Below are 23,989 nucleotides of genomic sequence, written 5' to 3' on the forward strand. Positions count from 1 at the left end.
ATTTAATTATGGGATAACAGGTGAAAACTATTTGGGAAATTTTGCTTCATAATAAATAGTACTTACAATTAAGCTATATTTCCTTTTTGAGAAACAGGAAAATTTGTCAGGTACGTATATTTGTTTGTGACAGATTCTGTGGGCACTTAATTTGAATGTTGTGTAAATTTTGTTTCTTTTCTCTTTTAGGGCTCCAATCCCATTCTGGTTGCTATGGTGATTTTGCTAAACATTGGTGTCGCCATTTTGTTTATTCACTTTTTTATTTGAATGCCTATTTGTCAACTTAAATAAGTGAAAACACAAACTGTGTAAAAGAAAACTGATGTACTTCAATATGAAAAAGTCTGAGAACATGGTCAAGTTCTTCACATTTTGCCTTTCCTAGATACGAATACTGGATTTTAGTCAAAGTTAATGGCATAAATAAAATAGCTCTGTGGCATGACAGAATGGTAAAATATGCTTCCCCATTACTTCAATGATTTAATATGCATTGTTTGAAGAAAAGAACTGTAGACAAACTAGCCAGAAGGTAATGTTATCTTAGTTCTGGCATCAAAGAAATGAAAAAAAAATTTGGTTATCCATGAGGATTTATTCTGAATGTACTCAAGATGCTGTAGTTAATGTATTTTTCTTTTGGTCTACTCAAGTCAATTTTCAAAACTATAATGTTCTATTGTTTGTTGTTGTGGATACATTCATAATATTTTGATTAAAATGAGCTGAAGAACACAGTAATTATACCATAAAAACCATTAGGTTCAATTACAAGCCTATACAATTATTTAATAACTTTAATCAGTTCTTTTTTTAGAAAAGATATTCTTCTGAAGACTGCTGTAGTTTGAAAGGTGAGAGAGGATATATTAATCTTTAGTATTACTGCACCAAAACAAAAATCAGACCCTGCAAATGGCTGTTCAGCTCTTTCTGAGGATGTGAAAGAAGAAATGTTCCTTGCTCCAAATGAAACCTTTTCTATAATTCTATTTTGTAATATTCAATATTTTAAATTTTAATGAAAACGATTTTCCTGACATGAAAATATACACATCTTGAAAGTCACAAAAACAATTCAGCACTTAAGGAGTTAATTCTGAGTTCAAGAATTTGTGCCTTTTGCATCTAATTTTTAACAGATATATTTTCTCAATTGTTTTTCATGGTCCTCCAATGGGGGACTGCTTCCAAAGCTGTAAGTGACATGAAATGTTGAAACGGTTATTTAAAAAAAAACTTGTAAATATAAGGCAAGCTGTGGAATTAAGAAGATTTGACTTTGCCTTTGAGATAGAGATTTGATAATTAAGAAATTAGAGAATCCAACAAAAAGGGAAATTGTTTCTTTATCCAATATCAATCCAATTGAAATTTAGCTTTAATTAATTCAAACAAGTAGTTAAGTGCAAACTCTCCCATAGCTAGTTCTCAAATATTGATGCCCATCCACAATACACATTTGTAAATTATTAATAAATACATATTATTTCTTGATCCCTAATAATAGATATGATTATTGTAATTCATTGTTCATAAAACAATGGTTCCTAAATGTTGTCAATAGCTTAAAACAAGGCATAACAGATGGCAAAATCATCTTTTCAAGACAAATACTGTACAACTGCACCTCAAAGCCTTCACCTTCACTCAATCTCAATAGTTCGTTCCAGTAGCAACAAATGTTAATGCTGAATCTGAAACATAAATTTCACATAGGTATCAACGGTTTCACAATTGATTACAATGTAACTGTCAGCCATGAACATAGTCAGGGAAAATAAACAGTTAAAATGAGAAAATTATTTCCTTTGAATACTGCTTGTTAAGCCCTTAAGATTTCCTAAAATGGTTTTAAAGTATATTGACTGATGTAAAACAAACAAACACAATAGACGATTTGCAGAAAGATAGCAATAAGATTAATGTCAAATCAATGTAGTTTATTTGGCAGATAAATGTTGTCCAGAAAGTCAAGGGTACTCTCCTACTTCTTCCAAATGTGCCATGGAATTTTTGTGGCCCATTAGTGCAGCAAATGTACACTTAACATGACATCTGAAAAGGGCATCTCCAAAAGTACAGCACTTACTTGCTGGTGTTTGAATCCCTCCAAAGCTAAAGCTAATGCTTGTGCAGAGCTAAAGCAAATGTAATTTAAGATGCATGGTTTTATGTAGCCCTTAATTCATATATATCAACTAAATATATTGATATAACTAATAAGCCAATCAAGTTATGTAAAATTCATTTTCTTAAAGGGATTTTATTTGTGTTAAAAATTATCCTTCAAAACTGGGTTCTCCATTGACACTAGGTAGGCATGGCAGAATTTGATTTTTTTAAAGTTTATTTTATTGATGCTTATTTTTAAAGTATTTATTTTGATGTTCATTGATCTGAAGTTTGAGAATGATAGAGAATCTGCAATGTGGAGTCATTATTATATCAACAAAAGTATCTGATAAAAAGCTTTAAGTACAGTACTTCACAAAATATAAATAAATATGCATAAATCTTTGAATATACGGTATACTTTACCTCCTATAGCCATTGTGTTCAATTGGAAGTCATTTTATATACAAAACAAAAAGCTGAACAACACAAATGTGACTTGTTTAAGGGCTTTTGCTCTATCTTAAGTGGGTTGTTTAACAGCAAATGTGTCCTAAAAGCGGGTTCTAATTATTAACAATCTTGGTGAAACTAATATTTGACGTAAAAACAAGTAAACAAATTTATCAATAGACAATCACATTCTGCCAAACCTACACATCTTTTCAATATTTTTAAGTCCACCTCTGCACTCATTGATTGAAACAAAATTCTCAGTAATGGCAGAGCAACTTCAGGTTGTCCATACTTAAGGAGCCCTCTTCACTGGACTGGCTAGTTACTTTGGTTTCACATTGATAATGCTTCTTAGCAAAACAAACATCAGCGCTAGCCATTTACAAAAGCACTATCCTTTTAAACAATGGAAAAATCGGCATGTAATATTGTGACAAAATTGAGTCTATGACTGAAAGAGTAAACTAAAATTAGAAAATTAAAACAAAATAGCCCTATCATTATAGATACAAATGGTCACTCTGCTACTTATAGTCTTATTATGTGTTCCTAATCTTTATTACATACAATTTACATAAACCAACCAACACTTAGAGACAAAATAACAACTAGAAACTTCTCATAATAGCAGTTTGACATTATTTGTAAAGTAACTATTTTGCATACATTGAATTTTTATTTTGGAATGTCCGATTTTCAGCAAAAGATTCAGTGAAATCTTTTATTTAATTTTCTGTGATACCTTCAGAAATTATAGGTCGTGATCTGCTATTCAATGCACATAAGAATTAAGTACCAGTCATAAATGTTACTTTTAAAATAAAGCTGTTTGAAATGCAAATCAGCTTTGCTACACAGAACAAGCTGATATAAGATACTGTTATAAATATTTCAATTTGGCCACTTTGAGATAAAATGCATATTTTGTAAATGTTTTCTTATACTTTAACTCAGACACAAACAACCACAAATCAGTATAAAAACTGCTTGAGCCATATAAATGACTGTCACTTGTAAAGTGGTTTGGTTTATTTAGGGTTAGGCTCTCTGAATCTTGAATGCATGTTGACTTTCTCCTGCTAATAACTGTGAGAGTGTTGGCCCATAATTACTTATGTCCAAAAACATAGTAGCATGGAAAATGGATTTTACCCATTTATGGCATATTTAATGGGCACTACATTCTGCTCAAACATCAACTTTGCTGTTACTAAAAAATTGCTAAACTGGGACATCCTTCCTATGAGAAATCATTATCACAGACTTCTTCCATTCTAAGGTGTTACAAACAGATTTGCACATTCATTGATAACAGCTGTTTGCTAAGTCTGTAGTTGTTATCACATTTGTACACTCCTTGGTTGAAAGTGGGTCAACTCTGTAAGTGAATGCATGCCTTATGAGAATAGATTGACTGAACTTGGCCTTTTTTCCTTGGAGCAACAGAGGATGAGAGGTGACCTGATAGAGGTGTATAAGATGATGAGAGGCATTGATCACGTGGATAATCAGAGGCTTTTTCCCAGGGCTGAAATGGCTAACACGAGAGGGCACAGGTTTAAGGTGCTTGGAAGTAGGTACAGAGGAGATGTCGGGTAAATTTTTTACGCAGAGAGTGGTGAGTGTGTGGAATAGGCTACCAGCGACAGTGGTGAAGGTGGATACAACAGGGTCTTTTAAGAGACTCCTGGATAGGTACATGAAGCTTAGAAAAATAGAGGGCTATAGGTAACCCTAGGTAATTAGGAAGTACATGTTTGACACGGCTTTGTTGGCTGAAGGGCCTGTATTGTGTTGTAGGTTTTCTATGTTTCTATGTAGAACGTTCTCCAGAGAAGGGGGTGGAGTGATAGGGTGTTTGGACAGATGCGGATTGTGACAGAAAGCAGAGAGGGAAGGAAATAAAAGGAGGAAGGATATCAAAGAACCGGGTGAAATCTTATGTGGGTTAGGGGAGGAATTGGGGCAGAGTTAAATGGCACAGGTTTGGATAATGAGGCTCCACTACACCCTAGAGCAGACTGATTGGTCCTGTAGTGCTCTTGAGTCGGTGACAGGACCACAGATTGAGGCATCTAGTACACTAACACTAAAGTTTGTCAGAGTTATCTGTTTGCAAGTATAATGTAATTTTGGGGAGACAGTGAAAATAAAAACAATAACTCAGTTGAAATATATGATGGTAATTGATGCCGTTATCACATGCAAGAAATATGATTGGGAAACAACACCAGCATTTAGGTGAAACATTGCTGGAAGAGCCCAGTCCCATTTTCCAGCACAAGAGATTCTGCAAACACTGAAAATCCTGAGCAGAGGACCTGGATTGCTGACTGTTTATTTTCCTCCATTGATGTTACCTGACATAATGAGTGCCTCCTGCATTGTGCATTAATCTGATTTTCCGGTGGGCTGGAGAACTTCCAGACATGGGTGCAAATGCTTCACAACATGTGCAGAGTGCTTCTATGCACACAAAAAAACTTAGATACAAATGGGTACTTCCCCCTTTCCATTTTCCTGGTTACTATGTTTTCCAATACGGACTACAGTTAGAATTGTTAGCCTTTATGATTTTGCTTAAATTTCTATACTTAAATATTTATCAAAATAGAGGTTGCAGTTTGCAGAATTAATATTAAGGATTAAATGTTAATCCTGCAAGATATATCTTTGTAATGTTTTACTTTCCTGTGAGATATTTTAATGAAGTAAAAAAAAAATCTCTGGAGGTTCAGGGCATTTTGGAAATGCTAATATGTCAGAGACATGGAATGTGCCTCTTTTAACTCATTGTCTTTTTGTTCAACTGAGCCCCACCTTTTTAACCCAATCCTTCAATTCCTTTGGAAATGTTTCATTGATAATTCTGCATTATTGATTTCCATTTCCTTCCCAAGTAGCTTAACCAAAAGTCTATTCTTGGTATAAAAAATTTCTTTAATCATTTTATTTCATTTAGATGCAAAGAATGTCCACTCTCACATTTTCTCTGTAGCTCACAAGGCTTCACCTTGGCTTGCCTGCCTATTAAGAATTCATTAGGGCACACTGATATAGTAGGAAACAATTTAAATGTGTCAAAGCTGCTAGGAAGTTTTTTAAAACACTTTTTTTCATCTGGGAACAAATACATTCCTGTGTTGAAATTTTAAGTGAGGATTTGATATTTTTTACTGTTTCTGTCGTGAACTTTGTTATTGCGAAGTTTGCAATTTAAAAATGAATTAAGGTATGATAGGTGGCAATTGTTTTGGATTTCACTGATAAAGGGAAAGCCCGTGGTCTCAAATTTTCCTTCTGACATTATAGTTTGCAAAAATTCAGTTGTTTTAAAAGTAAGGGAAACTATAAATGTTTAATAGAAATGCTAATCACCTAATCAATAACTTACATAAGTGCATCAGTAAGAGGTGCGGTGAATGGGGCTACATTACACAATACCATTGGGATCGTTAGGTATGCGGTTGGACAATCATAATCACATTTAATATCACTGGCATGTGTTCTGACATTTCAGATTCACCACAGTGATTTTTCCTGGTTAAATGCCACCTAATTGTGGTCTGGTTGTTATCAATAAGATCTAAATAAAAGGAATGTAAATTACAAATTTAATTTAAAGAACAGCAGTAATAAATAACCTATTTGATTTAAAATAGCAAGCCTTTAATAAATTATAAGTGTTATTTTTAGCAACATAGTAATATCTCTATTTGTAAACTGTGAGAATGTTTAATTCAGCTTGTGAGCTCCTTTCAATTTTTCATTCTGTATACCAGTAGTTGCATCATGCTCATAAATCATAAAAACATATTGATGTCCCAAATAAATCAAACATAAAATGTATTAATGTCATTTCAAAATCAGTAATGTAATCTAGAAAATATTGACCAATAGTGTTCATTTCTTCATTCTAAATAAGAAATCAATTGAATCTATGTTTGCCAAAAGTGCAAAGCAATATGGCATTGGAAGCCATGAAGATGAAAGGATATAATAGCAATCAGGTATTAATAAATTGAGTGAATGGTTTGCAATATAAGAACATGGGAGGTCCTACTCTGGGTTGAAAAAGGGGAGAATAAGAGTTTTTTTTAACTATGAAAAGAATGAAGGCCAATGAGACCTTTGGGTCCATCTATTAAAATGTCATGGTTATCAAAAAATAGTCCAGAAATCGAATGGAATGTTGGCCTTTCTATCTGGAGACCCAGGGCATATATGGGCAGTTATACTATAGGTACAAAAGTCTGGGGTGGCCTGCATACAGAAAACTGTGAGCAGTTCCTGTCATAGCACATGAAGGAAATTCTGTTGGAGGATATACTATCATTGTTTACCAATTGTATTCCATCTACAAGAAGAGATTGTACAAACCAACACAGCATTCTCTGAATTTTGGATGGTATGATTTGGTGGATATTTTCGGTTATTAGAGAGGAACAGATTTGTTAGATAGAGAAATAAAACTATTTCAGTTAGTTTTGGAAATAAGGACAATGGGGCATAGTCAAAAATTAGAACCAGTCCTTATAGAAATAAAGTTAGGAAACATTTTCCTCATGCATAGAAAGATTGAAATTAGGAACTCTATTCCATAAATGGCAATTGCTGCTGGATCAATCATTAATTTTAGATTTCAATTTGACTGATTTGAGCAAATGTAACTCTTCTATCCATGCCTCTAAGTTAAGAGTTTAATGGTGCTTTGTAAATGCTATTGGCAATGATGGGGAAGTACAGGAATACAAATGTATTATAACAAGAATGGCCACAACTTATATCTAAGTGTCCAGAGGAGAAATGTCTAAAATGATTGGCTAAAGATTCCCAGGGATGAGGCAAGGAGAATCGCTTTTATACAGAGAGTAGTTACAATCTGTCATGTAGTGTCTGGGTGGAGATGTATATCTACATTTGTCAGAGGTATTCAAAACTCTACTGCAGGATAAAGGTGGTGAGGCAACAGGTAACCAGAGGATGCATATTAAAGCAGTTAATAATAAAATCAAGAGAGAATGGTTGTTTTAAAACACAGGATAGAGAGTGCTAATAATAATTTTGGAAGGGAAATTGAATACTCGAGAAAAAAGGACTGAACCATGAGGTTAGATCAAGGTGTAGAACTGAGGGAACGGTGAAAGGAGAAGAATAATCTTCAATAAATAACCCCAAACACTATCTTTGATGGTGCATCATTCAATGAAACAATTTCAGATGACTCAGTAAAACACTTTAAACAAAATGTCAATAGAAATATGCATTATTTCATTATAGAACAATGGAGGAAGTGTGAATTCCACCTAACAATCCAGCTATTCATATTTTTATCTTTGAAAACATCGATAGCTTAACCTTGTAATACAATTTTATAACAGTATCACTTTATGAGATCTAGTGTGGAATTCACTAAATATGACTGTCACCATTGATTTAGCTTGATACTTCAGCACAGGAGGAGTTTATTGTGCTATCTTTGTAGCTGACCCTAATATGTACCGGTAATTCTAAGGGTAACCCTTGTAGAAAAACAATTGCAAGCAGTGTAAATAGTTTCATTATTCACAACTGTCCAAGTAACTTGTCTAAATAGGATACAATTAATGGTTTACAGGTATGTGGTTGGATTGGATAATCTGAGTTTAGAGCAGAGAGAGATTTCATAGAATGTGCTGAAAAGTAAAACATTTTGGTTAAAATAAATGAAGAAAAGTTGCTCTCCGTGAGTACATTTTTAATGGCTAGAAGATACAGATTTTTCGGTTAGCAAAAGAACCAAAGGCAACATAAGGAAAAACTTCAGGCACAAGGAATGATAAGCATTTGGCATATATTGTTTGATAGGGTACTGAATACAATTGTATTCTTTAACAAAGGCTGGTTAAACATTTTAATGGGGGGAAAATTGCAGAAATGGAAGTGAGACGAACTGAATTGCTGTTAAAAAGAGCCATTATAGATTTAATTAAGTATATTGCTGTATTCTGCACCATAATTTCACAATTCATTACCATGATTCTCAAAAGCTAACAGAATATATTTTACTTTGCCTTATGAATTTCATATATAATGAAAATGAACACCACCACCCTCCCTTTCCAAGTTCTGTACTGACCTGTTTAAGCTATTTGTGAAGAATATAAGAATGTTACTAACAAACCTTCAGCGGAGAATGCTGTACTTAGCAGGTCAAGCAACATCTGCAAAGAGAAAAGGAAATTTAGTATTTCAGGCTGATGACTCTTCATCAGAACTGAGAAAAGTCAGCAAATAAATGTTTTGAGGAGGGTGGGGGGGGGGTTGAAGGAATGGAGAGAATAAGGGAAATGCCCACCCCTGTGTCTTTAGCTCTCCACTCATATTGGCATTGTTTTGACCCCTCCTGTCCTTCTTTTGCTTTGTAAATCAAAATATTTGATTTTTAACTTTTCTCAGTTCTGATGAGAGATCTTTGACTTGAAGTACCAAGTTTGTTTCCCACAGATGCTGCTTGACTTACAGATATTTTAGGCAACTGTTATGTTTCAGATTTACAGCATCTGCATTCTTTTCCTTTTAAATCATGTTACATTGAATATACAGTTAAAAAATAATCAACTGATCCAGAGCAATTTTTATGCTTCCACATCTCGTAATCCTGTAGGTGAATCCTAAATCTTTCTCCCTTGCGTTGTTACTTATATATTTCCATCTAATTATTTCACCTACTTATTTATTGTGTTACTCTTTCCTACTTATATGTTCGTTAAACTCATTCAAGGAACAGAGAGAAGGAATACAAAGAATGAAGAGTCCAGAAGTTGTTATTTTTAAAGGAACCATTAACTGAAACTACAGAGTATAATTTTTGACATTGTTACCACACAAATTTAAAAGAATGATTTGTGAATATGCTCATTATAATTAATTTGAAATATATTACACCCCTTACGGCTATATTCAAACCTTTTCAAAATCCTTCTACCCATTGATCTAGTATCTTAAAGTCAGGGTATTGCACACTGAGCTACAGAGAAAATATGTCTTAGTGTCCTCTACTTAGCCTTTTACAAATTTGAAAGTGTTCCTTTCAGGTCACTTCATCATTTTTATTTCATACCACATTGCTTAGAGATTTTAATTTGAATAAAAAATTTGATGTGAAGACCAGAATTAACTTGAAAGCAAGAGAATGTGATTTTTTTAAATGAGATTTCTGCCTAACTAAACGGTCAATTTCTTCAAGCTGAGAGTCAGAGTTATTTCCAGGCCAATGTATCAGGGTATTGAGAAAAGCACAATTGGACTAAATGATTAAAAATAACATTTGTGCAGCCCAGCAGAGTAAACACATGGTAAGCAACAGCTGCATTTTTAGGCTCCGTACACCAAGCAAACACTCAAAAGTGCAAATGTGAGCATTTGCAAAATAAATTTTAGAAACTTGTTCCACCGTTATTGACAAGTTACAGATAAGTACACAGACTTAACACCACTAGAACTGTGCAACAATATTTTGAAGTGAGTCTGCTGGTCCTGGTAATAAAAGACAGAATGATTCATCAACTAAATATCTACTTTATTAGTACTTCATTCCAATATCTTGGATCACCAAAAGTTATTTTTGGTAACTTCCATTAAGACAGAAAAAGATCCGACAATAGTGATTGAGCACATAGAATAAGTGGAAACTTATTTCCATTTATTCCCTTCAATAAATGGAAACATGTATATACTAACTGTTCATGACTGAAATATTGGATGTGTAGCTATCTAATTGATGCACTCACTATCAGTAACTCCAAAAGACTGGGGGTAAATACTGAAAGGCTTTTATTAGCAGTAAAACGGAGCAGGTCCATGCTGGATGACTGCCCTGGACTGTGGGAGGAGCAGTGACACAATCACCTTTATCCAGGGGTCTGTGGGAGGAGCCACAGGAGCAGTCAGCAGAGGGGCGTGTCCAGATATACATGGTTTACCACACTAATAAACAGAGAATATTAAACCTTGAGGTGAAGAGTTTTTATATTAATCTAGCTCCTTGAAAATAGTATTGTTAGTAGCTCAGTGACTGAATTCCATCCCCAAAAGATGTCTTGCACATCAATGATATATAAGATTCAAACAAGCATATGACCAAATATATCACCTTTCATTTTTGAGCTTTCCAAGATTATTATTTTCCTTTAAGACTAAAATTCAAATTAATCAATACTTTTTTGCTTACATCTAATCTTGACCTTCTCTCTTGAAATCAATGACAATCATGATGGCGGTGAGCCCTGAGATACATACAGAAAAATATATTGTTTTGGTGTCCTCTACCTTTTCTTTTAGAAATAGAAAAATACTGTTTATTTGGGGCAGAATGTTTTGCTCCAGATATTATATTCCCTGCTATAATGATCACAACCAAATACTTGGAAATGTATTCTGACATAGTAAAATTCTCTGAGTTTACTGAAGGAATTTGAAGATTTGTTTCCTGCAACTCATCAAAGAAGGAAAACCACCAGGCTTCTTCCCAGGTGTTTTTATAATAAGTGCCTCAATTTTGAATGGTGTATCTCAGATTGATCTGAGCACAGAGATAAAATACTGAGTACTTTTCCTCACTTAAAAAAATGCAGCACCTCTTTACAAGTCAAATTTTGAGAAAGCTTGGAAGATCAGTACCTTAAGATGCAATTTTTTCCATTTATTTCAGTGGTCCTTCTTGCTTGACAATTCAGTTTCTTGCTGTTTTGACCCATCGAACTGAACAGACACATATAAACTCAGTTAACGGTTTTTGGGGGTGGACTTGTGGGCCAGGGAAATGCATCTTTGTTCCTCGGCTTCCAATTACTGCCTCATTTAAGTTCAGCAAAACATATAAATGTAATTACTCAGACTCATAGTAAAAGGGCTAAGGGGGTATATAACATGTAACATTTTTGTCCCCCTAAAAAATATTGAAATTATGTCTGGACATCAAGGTTCAGAATTCCAAATGGAGATCTTGCTCTTCCTATGAATCACATCTTCAGCTCCAGGGAAATCAATAAATATTGGAGCTTCTTTTTAATAACATTAGATGATCATTCTTGGAGCCTCAATGTGTATTTCATCTAGACTATATGGAAAGGTTCAATAAAAAAGTACAATATAATTATGTGATCTAACACTTCTGTAACTGGCAGTGAAATCTTTTGTGTATAGTTACAAATATCTTGATCAAAGACATTGTTGAGGCTAGAAACAGTTCAACAACAATAATTTACATCGATATAGCATCTTTAACCTAGAAAAAAACTATGGTGCTTCATCTGAGCATAATCAATTAATCATTGATAACTGGACTTTTATCAAGGTACCTGTACTATCCACAACTTGCTCCTTAAAATCAGGGTCTATCAGGAGACTATACCATTGACTTTGCACCCTTCTATGCATTTTATGGGTGTTTTCACTTGGCAGACGACAACCTGGTAAACCATAAAGCAGAGGTCAACTGACTGACTTTGTGGGTTAGTAGCTAGCATTACCCGAGAATCAGCACTCCTTTTACAATATTATTGTTTCAGACCCAGGACTGGCAGCCATTGATGCAAAGTGAGCAATTTATTAATTCTATACAACTATTCCAACTTCAAGTGTGCCTTCAACTGACCAAACTGCAGTCTTAGAGAAGTCCATAACTAATGGAGGCCCTGATCTTTTGAATGAAGACTAGAACAAGAAGACTTTGGCAGAAAAAATATTGAAAACTTGGAAAATAGATGATACAAACATGTTTAATTTTTAGTAAAAGTATTGACTATTATTATGGCCCTGTGCTTTTCTTTGCATGTGTCATCAATGTAACAATTCATCTACAAAGTTAAAATGCAAGAAGCTTTTAAACTGCTAGAAAGCACCATTGATCTACTTTACAAATATTGTGCTGGGGGCTTTGATGAAGTACATAGACTGTAATCTAGCCAGTTAATGTACAGTCTGCATGACGTGGCTCTGCACAGAGCATGAAAAGCTATTGCAGCAACATTGTACACATCAGCCTATGAGAAGGTATTTTGCATTCATCTGGTTTGGTTAGAATTCAACTGCTAACTGTAGTAAATCATTGAACAGTACAGAAATGTTATTCATCTGATTAGTTATATTGACAATCAGAAAGCAGTGACAGTTTATTATCAATATACAAAGGTGTAAAGTGCAAATTAATTTGGTTCAATAACCCTAATCCCTGTCAATCTCAAAGGTTGCTCTAGTGATTCAAAATTCTTATATCAAAATTCTTTGTTGGTTGTTTTAGGAAATTATGTAATTTTTGTTTCCAAACTTCCTTGAAACATTTTGAATTTGATTGTCATAATTAATATATCACTGATTTCTAACTCAGCCTAATTCAGATCTATGGTTTGTAAATTATGTCTTTTCAAATTGCTCTGAAAAACACTGGATGCTTCAGTTTTAAAATCATGATTTCAATTCATCATGAATTTCAAATATACAATTTCATTTCTGTATGTTTTCCAATAGGAAGTAAGATCCAATGTACAACTACAGTTCTGTATTATTTTAAACTTTGTTGAACATTGCATGACAGAAATTCCTGCAGTTGATAACATGCAACCTAAAATTTTGTTCAAATATACAAGTTGCCTCAGACAGCACAAAAATGCCTATTAAGATAAAAAAAAGTGTTGCCTTTTGTGACTCAAAGTAGAGTTCAATGGTATGAATTTGTCATTTTTTCAAACAAAAAATGTTTTTTTGCATGTAAGCAAATGTTTACTCTGATAATATGTGAAGATTTTATGCTTTAAAAGGGAATGTTGACTTACAAATTATATTCTTCAATGATTTAATTTTAAAGAAATAGTTCAAAGTTACATCAGGTCTTTGTCTTTGTTTTCATATTTTTTCTCAATCTGTTTTCCCTCAAAAATAATTAAGAATGCTTTGCTTTACAAATGTTGCATATGATTGAATCTACGACATTGTGACTCAATTAAATCCCTTCAGTATCAGTAACTGGTTGAGGTGATGCAGATATTGTTCTTACATTTATAACATTTGATTCCATGAATGTGCATTTGGATCTTTTCACATCTTACTGAATTGCTTGAAACAATTTAAAACCTGCAAAAGTATCACATTTGCATTATTCACCCTAGTGTAAGAATGATATTAAGTTTAACCCAAATAACAAGTCTGTAATATGAAAGAGCCCACACTTAAAATTTATATTTATTTTTAAAAATAGTTATTGAAACTTTCGTAAGTATAACTTTTTCTTTGGATTCATATTACAAATAAGAAAAAATATACAATTGATGAGAGTAAATTCTATGGTTTAGCATCTTCAAGCAAAATGATGATATGCACCTCATGTTATAGTTGTACTAGATGTTGGTTAGTTGCACATGAAATATAGGTGTAATTCTGGTCAAGTGATTAGGTTGGAAAGGGAGCAGAAAAGCTTCAGAAGGTTTGTTCAATGATGTAAAGCTCTGTGACATTTACTGAAAGATTAATACAGAGCTGCTTCAACACTATTTTTTCGTTCACTTGTAATCTTTGGTAATGCCAGAGATGAATGATTATCCATTATCCGAAGAATATTGTGAAGAGTTTACTTAATTCCTCATTCCCCTCATTCTTCTGAATTCCAGTGAATAGAGGCCCAGAGCCATCAAATGCTCTTCATATAACAAGCCTTTCAAACCTGGAATCATTTTTGTGAACCTCCTTTGAACCCTGTCCAATGTCAACACATCCTTTCTTAGATAAGGGGCCCTAAACTGCTCTCAATACTCCAAGTGAGACCTTATCAGTTCTTTAGAAAGGCTCAACATTACATTGTTGCTTTTATATTCTAGTCCTCTTGAAAGAATGCTAACATTGCATTTGCCTTCCTCACCACAGACTCAACCTGCAAGTTAACCTTTCAGGAATCCTACACAAGGACTCCTAAGTCCCTTTGCACCTTAGATTTTTGAATTATCTCTCCATTTAGAATATAGTCCACCCTTTTATTTCTTCTATCAAACTGCATGAACATGCACTTCTCATCTCCCACTTAATTCACCCATTCTCCTAATCTGCCCTTCAGTAGCCTCTCTACTTTCTCAAACCTACCTGCCCCTCCACTTACCTTTGTATCATCCACAGACTTTGCAACAAAGCCTTCAATTCTGTCATCCAAGTCATTGACATATAACATAAAAAGAAGCGGTCCCAACACAGACACTATGATATCTTTCCAGTAGTACCATGGGCTCTTAACTTGTTAAGCAGCCACAAGTGTGGCACCTTGTCAAAGGCCTTCTGAAAATCGAGTGACACAATATCCACCAATTCTTCTTTGTCTATTCTGCTTGTTATTCCTTCAAAGAATTCCAACAGATTTATCAGGTAAGATTTTATCTTGAGAAAACAATGCTGACTACAGCCTATATTATCATATGCCATCAAGTACCCTGAAACCACATCTTTAATAATCAACTCCAACATCTTCCCAACCACTGAGGTCAGACTGACTGGTCTGTAATTTCCTTTCTTCTGTCTGTCTCTCTCTCTCTCTCTTCTTGAAACATGGAGTGACATTTGCAATTTTCCAGTCTTCTGGAACCATTCCAGAATCTAGTGATTCTTGAAAGATCATTACTAATTCCCCACCAATCTTTTCAGCCACCCCTTTCAGAACCCTGGGTTGTACACCATCTGGTCTCTGGACCTTTCAGTTTCCCAAGAAACTTCTCCATAGTAATGGCAACTTCACACACTCCTGACTACTGACATTTTTGAACTTCCAGCATACTGCTTGTGTCTTCACAGTGAAGACCAATACTTATTCAGTTCATCCTCCATTTCCTTGATCCCCATTACTACCTCTCCAGCATTGTTTTCCAGTGAACAATTTTTTGGTTAAGTTCTCTTCCCCTTCTTCACATGGATGAAATAGCTTGCTAGCTCATTCTGAAGCACAGGATGATACGAGGTGACACATTGGTGACAAATTTCATAAACTTCTTTGACAAAGAATACGATAGACACTTAAATATTCCAACAAGAATAATGTAAAAAAGAACTCTGCAAAACTCACCAAGCTGGGTCAAGACGTGAAGGATATGCCAAACTAAATAAAATCTGTTCTTTTCAATTTACCTGTTGCAGGTATGTATTTTGTTTCTTTTAGCATTAATTGAACTAACCACTACACAGCTCTTGAGGATCACAATTAGAAAATGCTGGAAAAATGCAGCAGGTTTGGCATCATCCATGGAGAGATGTCATCAATGTCAATAATACACTTCTTTTTTTGGTGCCATGTCTGCCAAGTTCAACAAGATAACCAAAGCACTGGAGCACCACATTGATAAAGGTGTTAAACATACATACCTCTAACTTCCATTTTGTCATTTGGCAATATCAATTCAACATCTAATGGGAGTTATTATAGCAGAATGACTGACCGGCAGGAAGCAGTGAGGAAGCAGGGAGGAAGCAGGGAATAAAAGCTGCCTTTTCTGATTGGCTGCCAGTGACCAGCGGTGGTCCTCAGGGTTCAGTATTGGGACTGCTGCTTTTCACATTGTTTGTCAATGATTTTGATAGTGGAATTGATGGCTTTGTGGCAGAGTTTGTGGATGATATGAAGATAGGTGGAGGGGTAAGTAGTGATTGCAGCAAGACTTAGACAAATTGGAAGAATGGGTAAAAAGGTGGCAGATGGAATACAGTGTTGGGAAATGTACGATAATGCATTTTGGCAAAAGGAACAACAGTGCGGACTATTATCTAAGTGAGGAGAAAATTCAAACATCAGAGGTGCAGAGGGACTTAGTAGTCCTTGTGCAAGACTCCCAGAAGGTTAATTTACAGGCTCTTTTACTGTAACTCTAACTGTAAGCAGGCTTCTTTTACCTCTGTGGAAAAGAAGGCAAATGCAATGTTGGCATTTATTTCAAGGTCTTTAGAATATAAAAGCAAATAGATAATGCTGAGACTTTATAAGACAATAGTCAGGCTGCACTTGGAGTGTTGTCAACAGTTTTGGGCCCCACATCTCAGAAAGGATATGTCGTCACTGGAGAAAATCCAGAGGAGGCTCACAAGGATGATTCCGGAATGAAGGGGTTAACATATGAGGAGCGTTTGGCAGCTTTGGGCCTGTACTCACTGGAGTTCAGAAGAATGCTGGGGAATCTCATTGAAACCTAACAAATGTTCAACGGACTAGATAGGGTGGATGTGGACAGGATGTTTCCTATGATGGAGGCATCCGGAACTAGAGGTCACAGCCTCAAAATTGAGGCTGATCCTTTAGAACAGAGGTAAGGAGGACATTTTTTAGCCAGAGAGTAGTAAATCTGCAGAATGCTGTGTTACAGACTATGGTGGAGGCCAATTTGAAGTATATATTAAAGGTGGAACTTAATTGTTTCCTGATTAGTCAGGCCATCAAAGGATGTGGCGAGAAGGCAGGTGTATGGGGTTGAATGGGATCCAGGATCAGCCATGGCAGAATGGTGGAGCAGACTTAATGGGCTGAATGGCCTAATTTGCTCCTATGTCTTATAGCCTTATGGTCTTATTAAATTGATATTGCCACACAAGAAAATGGAAGTTAAATAATTCCCCAAAGATATCCTCTCCTTAATGATGGTGGTGTCCAATTTGTGGGATCTAAGAGCAAGGCTGAAGCTTTTGCAACTATGTTCAGCCATAAATCTCAAGAGAATGATCCATCTCAGCTTCCTCCTGAGGTCTCCACCATCACTTCAGCCAGTTTTCAGCAATCTGATTTATAAGATTCTCTTCAGCAGATGACTGAGAGCAAAGGATACAGCAAAGGGTACCCGATCAGACAGTATTCCAGGTGTAGTTGTGAAGACCTCTGCTCCAGAACTAGCCATAGCTCTCGCCAAGCTGCTCCGGTTTAGTTAGAATACTGTCATTTCCCTGGGAAGGTGAAAAATTGGTCAGATGCAAAGGGTAGGACAAATCCAATCCAGATAGCTCCTTCCCAATTAGTCTACACTTACACATCAGTAAAAGGATTGAAGGTGTCAGTGCCTACTCTATCAAGTCACCTTTACCAATAATCTCAGTTCCAGACTGCATCACACAGCCTTTCTTTGAACATGGACCAAGACATTGACTTCTAGAGGCTAGGTGAAGATTGATTGATTGAAGATGAAACAGCCGAGTAAAACTAAATTGGATGAGCACCAAAGGGGAACCTTCCAATGGATGGAGCCATGCATTTCACAAAGAGAGATGGTTCATTTATTGAAGTTCTGTCATCTCAGCTACAGGGCATTACGAGTTAGGAATGCGACGGTATACTCTCCACTTAATTGGTTGACTACAGGCCCAACAGTATTCAAGAACTCTATCCAGTTCAGGACAATGGAATCTTTTTGACTTCTGTATCAACCTGCACCTTATACAATTATTCCCTCCAATACTTGCACATAATGATGGCAGTATGTACTATCTACAAAGTCCACTGAAGCCACTTGCCTAGATTATCACACAAACCCACAATTTCTAACACCTGGAGGAATAAGGGCTTGTGGTGCGTGGAAAAAATGCACCTGCATGGTCCCTTTAAAGTTGCACATCATCCTGACTTGGAAATGTATTGCTGTTCCTTAATGGTCACTTGATCTAACTCTCCCACTCCAACAGCACTGCGGGAGAATCTTCACCAGAAGTTCAAATAGGTGTTTCACCACATCTTTTCAGTGGAAATTAGGAATGGCCAGTAACTACATGCGTTTCCAGTGATGACCTGATCCAAACATAAGTGTGCAGAATATGCGTGTAACTTTGTCAAAGATCTTGCAACATTAATTTGATGACTGGTGCTCAATTCTTCCACAGGCTTTTAATTCAATTGAACAATGATTTGCCATTTTCTAGATTTATTTAAAATTGCTGAAGTCCATTATAACTGATGTGCTGGGTGTTTGAAGATGTTGCCTCCACTTTAAACTAATGCGCAAACCAGCTGGCCCACAGTCATTAAGAGGAGTTTCCCTCAGCGTGCTGTGTCAACGAGTCAATGGCTAGCTGTTAGAGGGAGGATAAACTATGCTGGAGACGAGGTCTCAGTTAGATGCCACCTCCACCAGAGTTTCCGAGAGCAATTCTTTGAAATGAACATATCGGAAGATGAAGCTGAAGAATAATCATGTGAAAAGTGTCAGAATCTCCTCAAGAATATTCTTACCAAAATAACATATATGTCTTTGACCACAGTTCAATAGCAAGTACCAAACCACATGGGCTCCTTAATGATGGCTAAAATATTTTCTATGTTGAGAATTTTAAGGCTTGAGCTAGAGACATGCAGAACATTTGACTATTTTCTTCCACTGAAGCTTTCGGTTGAAAAAATAGGTGACTACCCTTTATCTTTCCACAGAGACTGGCAAGCAGAGTGAGCACGTGATCTTGAAAAGATCTCTAAGCTCTCTGTGGCACCATATTGCAATGACCACCTGGCAACTTGAAGCCAACAGAAAATTTATATTAACAATTAAATTTATAACTCAAAACATTTTTAATTCCCTCCTGTCATCCTCTCATAGACGTTATTCCCTTGGTGCCCACCGTCTGTACATCTTTCACTGCTCTAATGCTGTAATATAGGGCCAAATGACTAGTTGTAGCCTGACTGGTGGAAGGTCATTGACTTTCAGTGCAGGAGTTTGCAGGTGGCCTGGGGAAAACTATGTTTGGTTACTGGTCCAAAAGGCAGACGAGCACGTCTCTTCATGAACCACAGATCACTGAAAGGCAACTGTACAATGTGGCTGAGCTTCTGCTGTTCACTCTGACTTTGGTGTTTTCTACCAATAATGCTATGCAAGTTCAGGTAACCACCATCTGAGGTCACGTTATGAGCTAATGGAGTTCTCCACCTCTTCCATGCCAGAAAGAAAAGTTTCCAATTTCTGTGCAAAGTTGTTCCTCGATTTTTCCATGCTCCGCACACAGACTTCCTGACAACAGAACCTCGGAAGATGCCAGGTGGTGATCCAGAAAGGGCACGCCTAAATGAAAATAAATTAAAAACAAATACCAGAGAAGCTGCCGATACCGGAGACCAGAAATAAAGCAAAGATGCCAGAAAAGTATTGACATTTAACATTTCAGGCCAATAATTGACCTGCTGTCTCTTGAGCAATCCCTTTAAGGTCTGTAGCAGAATGTGCCTTCTGAACATTTGGTGTCATTGCTATGCTCTTCCTTGGATCTGATTGTAAACCAGAGACAGAGGAGAGGATCATCCCTGGTGACAATCCTCTGAGGCTAAGCTAAACTCCAGATTGTGCTCAGCCTCAATATCTGAACTGGGAATGGTTACATTAAAAGAAGCTTCAGTGTCTAGTTGTTTCTCAACATCTGGCTAGGTTTGCTAAGTGAAGAAAGGAACATGGTGGAAAGGTGAATATAAGAGATGCATATGGACATCATCTGTATCTTTTAAACTCAGAAATGATTATGGGATGAGAGTAAGTGGAATGTGAAAAGGAGATTACTGATCAAGATTCCCTAATTTTAAATTCTTTTTCCTCTGCCACTGACTCAGTAGTGACCACATCAGGGGTAACAAGCATTACCTTCTCATAAATGGTAATATAGCCCTGCTTGTCAAGTTAGTGATGCCTACAAAATTACCTACCCTTAGCACTGACAGAGATGAAAATGTGTTAATGAGAGATCTATTCACATTGAGTAATATCCTTGTTAAAGATATTATCAAGCTGGGAAATGTTGCTGTTTGTCTTGTAGCAATCCTAATTGTGAGGGTGCGTTAAGCTAAGTGGAAATTCAAATGTTTCGATGATTGGCAGTTTCAGTAATGGTAATAGTGCATTGAGCAATCTCTGAGGCTGGTATTGGTAGGAGACGGTGTTTGAAGATCCCTTCAGTCATCATGCTCATTGAAAAGCTTCATAGAAATTGAAGAACTTCTCATCTAAGAGTCACAGAGCACCACAACAACGAAACAGACCCTTCAGACCATTTAGTCCATGTCAAGCTATTATTCTGCCTAGTCTCATCGACCTGCACTTGGACCATAGTCCTCCATTCTTCTCCCATCCATATACCTGTCCAAAAATACCCTAAATGTTGTAATTGACCTCACTACTCTGTATTAATCCCTACAACATTGATTCATGACATTAATCTCCACAGATATCTTTTCAACAACTCTCTAAATGTGTCTCTGAATGGACTCCTGCCTCCATGTTTTGTACCAAGGTCCACCAAATATGAAGTACCAGTCTCGAATGTCACTCAAGTAATGGTTGGGTGCAGAGTGCCCGGCAACATTGCTGTAGCTATGAGCTATAAGCGAGAAATGCAAGCAAGATTTAAGTGATACGAATCATTTATACTTGGGCTCTTGCAAGGGTGCACACAGTATTCATGAAGATGAGTAGCAGAACAAAGTTAACAATCTCCTTGAATTGGAACCAAAGGAACCAGGTTAATTGCACATCATTGTCCCCATATCCTTGTTGAGATTGATCATGTCATCATTCTACTTGGAATGAAGACATCAAAAACATTCAGTCACAAATGTGTACTATATTTAAGATGCAGATCTAACCAATTTTACTTTCTTTGCAGCTTCATGAGTAAAGTGAACAAAACAAAAAAAAATGAACAGGCATTTGAAATTTTCTCCTTATTTTGCTTCCTGCTATTCAACCACACTGAATAGGCTGCCCCACTCATTTCTCCACAACTAGATCAGTCATTTTCCCCCATGTCAACTCAGCAGTAACTCCATCAGCTGGAAAAGTCTGTCTGCCTATCATTGCTTCCCTTTTCAAATTCTTCACGAAAAACAAGATACCATCTCTGGTGGTCCACCCACTAACTGAGCCATACATTGAAATGCAGCTTGAATCAACTGAGTTTAGAGTCTATTGTTTTTCTTGGAGCTGCAGGTTCACAAGATTACAATTAATCTTCCTTCATACATTCCTTAGAATTTGGATCTGGATTAGATTTGGCAACACAGTGCCACACCCATCTTCCAGTGAAAACTGTGCACAAGGATGATATTCCATTAAGTCTAGGCATCCTGCATCAGAGAGCTGGATAGCAAATGATCAGACATCTCTATCTAGGTATTAAAGAACTCCACCCACTCTTATGACACTCATACTCCTGGCAAATGTTGAAAGCTATGTTGTATTTGGATAATAAAACATCGTTGTTTATTCTGCATGCCACAGTTCTTGTTCTTCTCTCCTGCGACTCCACTTTGACCTGGGGAAGTATTTCACTGTTCTGGGAGTACAAGCCCCTGGTCATAATCACCGTTTAATGAGCTCGCTCATCCCACAGGATTATACTGATAATTCTCCCAAGCATGATGATTACTTTGCTTAAGTTTTATTCTTAGCAGAGTGTTCCAGTTCATTAACAAGCCAAGCCAACTGAACCAAAAGATAGTATTTCAAGGAATCAATTTCAATTTTTATTACTTTGAATATTCATAATTATTAATTATTAACATGAAAAACATTTTTTAAAACTTTCAGATATTAAAAGGTTTTATGGCCAATTGTAAGTTGGTTGGAAATGAAGAAAATTTCTTATTAACGTTGATATACAACATTACTCTAATATTAGGAAAGCACATTTGGGGCTCATGAGTGAATGCTGCAAAGAAATTTATTTATTTAGCAATACAGCGCAAAGCTGGTCCTTCTGACCCTTTGAGCCACACTGTCACCAGCAGACATGACAAACCCAAATAATCCTAACCTAATCACGGGACAATTTACAATGATCAATTAACCTGCCCAGTGGGAGGTAACCGGAGCACCCGCAGAAAACCCATACGTTCCATAGCAAGGCCGTACAGACGCTATACAGGCACAGCCAGAATTGAACTCCCTGGAATGCCACAAGCTGTAATAGCATCTCACTAACCAGGGTGCCCAAATGAAGTGACCTTAATCTGAATCCTAACCAGTTGATTTTCCTAGAGAGAAACTATCAAACAAGTCAGTACCATTAGAAACTCCCACAAAGAGGAGAAATAGAAAACGAATAAGGGTTTAGCTCATGCTGTATAATTACAAATAGAATCACTTACAAGATAAATACAAATTAGTGCTTAAGTAGTTCATTAAGTAGAGTCGAATGAACACAATGTAGAAATAATATTAACAATATATATGGAAAAATCCATTGTTCTATTCTAAATAATAAAGTTACAAAAACAAAAATATCAAACCATAACACCAGCTGAAAATATGTGTGTATGGTGCAGATTTTCATGTTAGTCTGCCTTTTTGACTTAAGCATTCTGCTTTGTATTTGCAGTTTTAAAAAAAATTTTATTTCACATTTCTGATGAATAGCAGATAAAATCTCAAATAATAATTAATTATTTAGTGTCTTTATTCTATCTTCCAATATTAAATAGAACAAAGTGGCTAAGTTATTTCTCCAAAGATGAAACCCTGAAACTGAATTCACATCCTGTCCATAACTTTCAGAAATGGATTTCTTCAGTGCAATTGATTAATTGTATTAGCAAGAGCTTCAATTTCCTGACCATTAGAATGTGCTTTAACAAGTATTTAATACAATATTAAAGAATCAACAATGCATTATTAAATAACAATAATGAGTATTTTGTAAAATAAAGGTAAGAAGAAAGATAGGTGGCTGTAAGGTAGAGAAATACTGTGACATTCACAAATGCCATTTATGATTAGGCTTAATTCAATGCTAAAGGGTAGAAGCTTGGAAGGAGTTAAACACTGAACTAAAAACATAGCACAGGAATTAAAGTGGTCCATCTACCTGTACATGAGATACATTCCTCCATTCCTTTCATGTTCATACGAGGGGTGATTGATAAGTCCATTGCCTGAGGTAGAAGGAGTCAATTTTAGAAAACCTAGCTCATTTATTTTTCAACATTGTCCCCTCCGACATTTACACACTTAGTCTGGCGGTCGTGGAGCGTATGGATTTTGGACCTCCAGAAAGTGTCCACAAAAATTGGTGATTGAGAAGTTTGAGGCCTAAGGTAGAAGGGGATGAGTTATACAGCTCCTGTTACATGCACGTGCAGCCTAACTCCGAGTGATTATACAGAAAGTTTGAAGTTAGTAACTCATCTCCTTCTACCTTAGGCCACAAACTTATCAATCACCCCAGTAAGTTACTAACCGATGAGAAACTTCAAACTTTCTGCATAATCACTCAAAGAGTTGAACTGCATGTGCATGTAATGAGAGCTGAATAACTCATCTCCTTCTTACAATAGGCCACGAATTTATAAATCACTGCTGCTGCGGACACTTTCCGGAGGTCCAAGATCCACGACTAAGTGTGTAAATGTAGGAGGGGACTATGCTGAAAAATAAATATGCTAAGTTTTCTAAAA

At 36.1% G+C, this 23,989-nt stretch overlaps 1 protein-coding gene across 1 annotated transcript in view; it reads left to right on the forward strand.

Moving 5' to 3' along the window:
* Positions 1–13,371, forward strand: part of jph3b (junctophilin 3b) — a 143,814-nt gene extending 130,443 nt beyond the window's left edge. The window contains exon 5 of the mRNA XM_073070161.1: positions 190–13,371. Within this exon, the coding sequence (XP_072926262.1) occupies positions 190–270 (81 nt within the window). The 3' untranslated portion in view covers positions 271–13,371. The remainder of the gene's footprint in view (positions 1–189) is intronic.
* The last annotated feature ends 10,618 nt before the right edge of the window (positions 13,372–23,989 follow it).

The sequence above is a fragment of the Hemitrygon akajei genome, chromosome 17 (assembly GCF_048418815.1).
Source record: "Hemitrygon akajei chromosome 17, sHemAka1.3, whole genome shotgun sequence".
NCBI classification, from domain to species: domain Eukaryota; kingdom Metazoa; phylum Chordata; class Chondrichthyes; order Myliobatiformes; family Dasyatidae; genus Hemitrygon; species Hemitrygon akajei.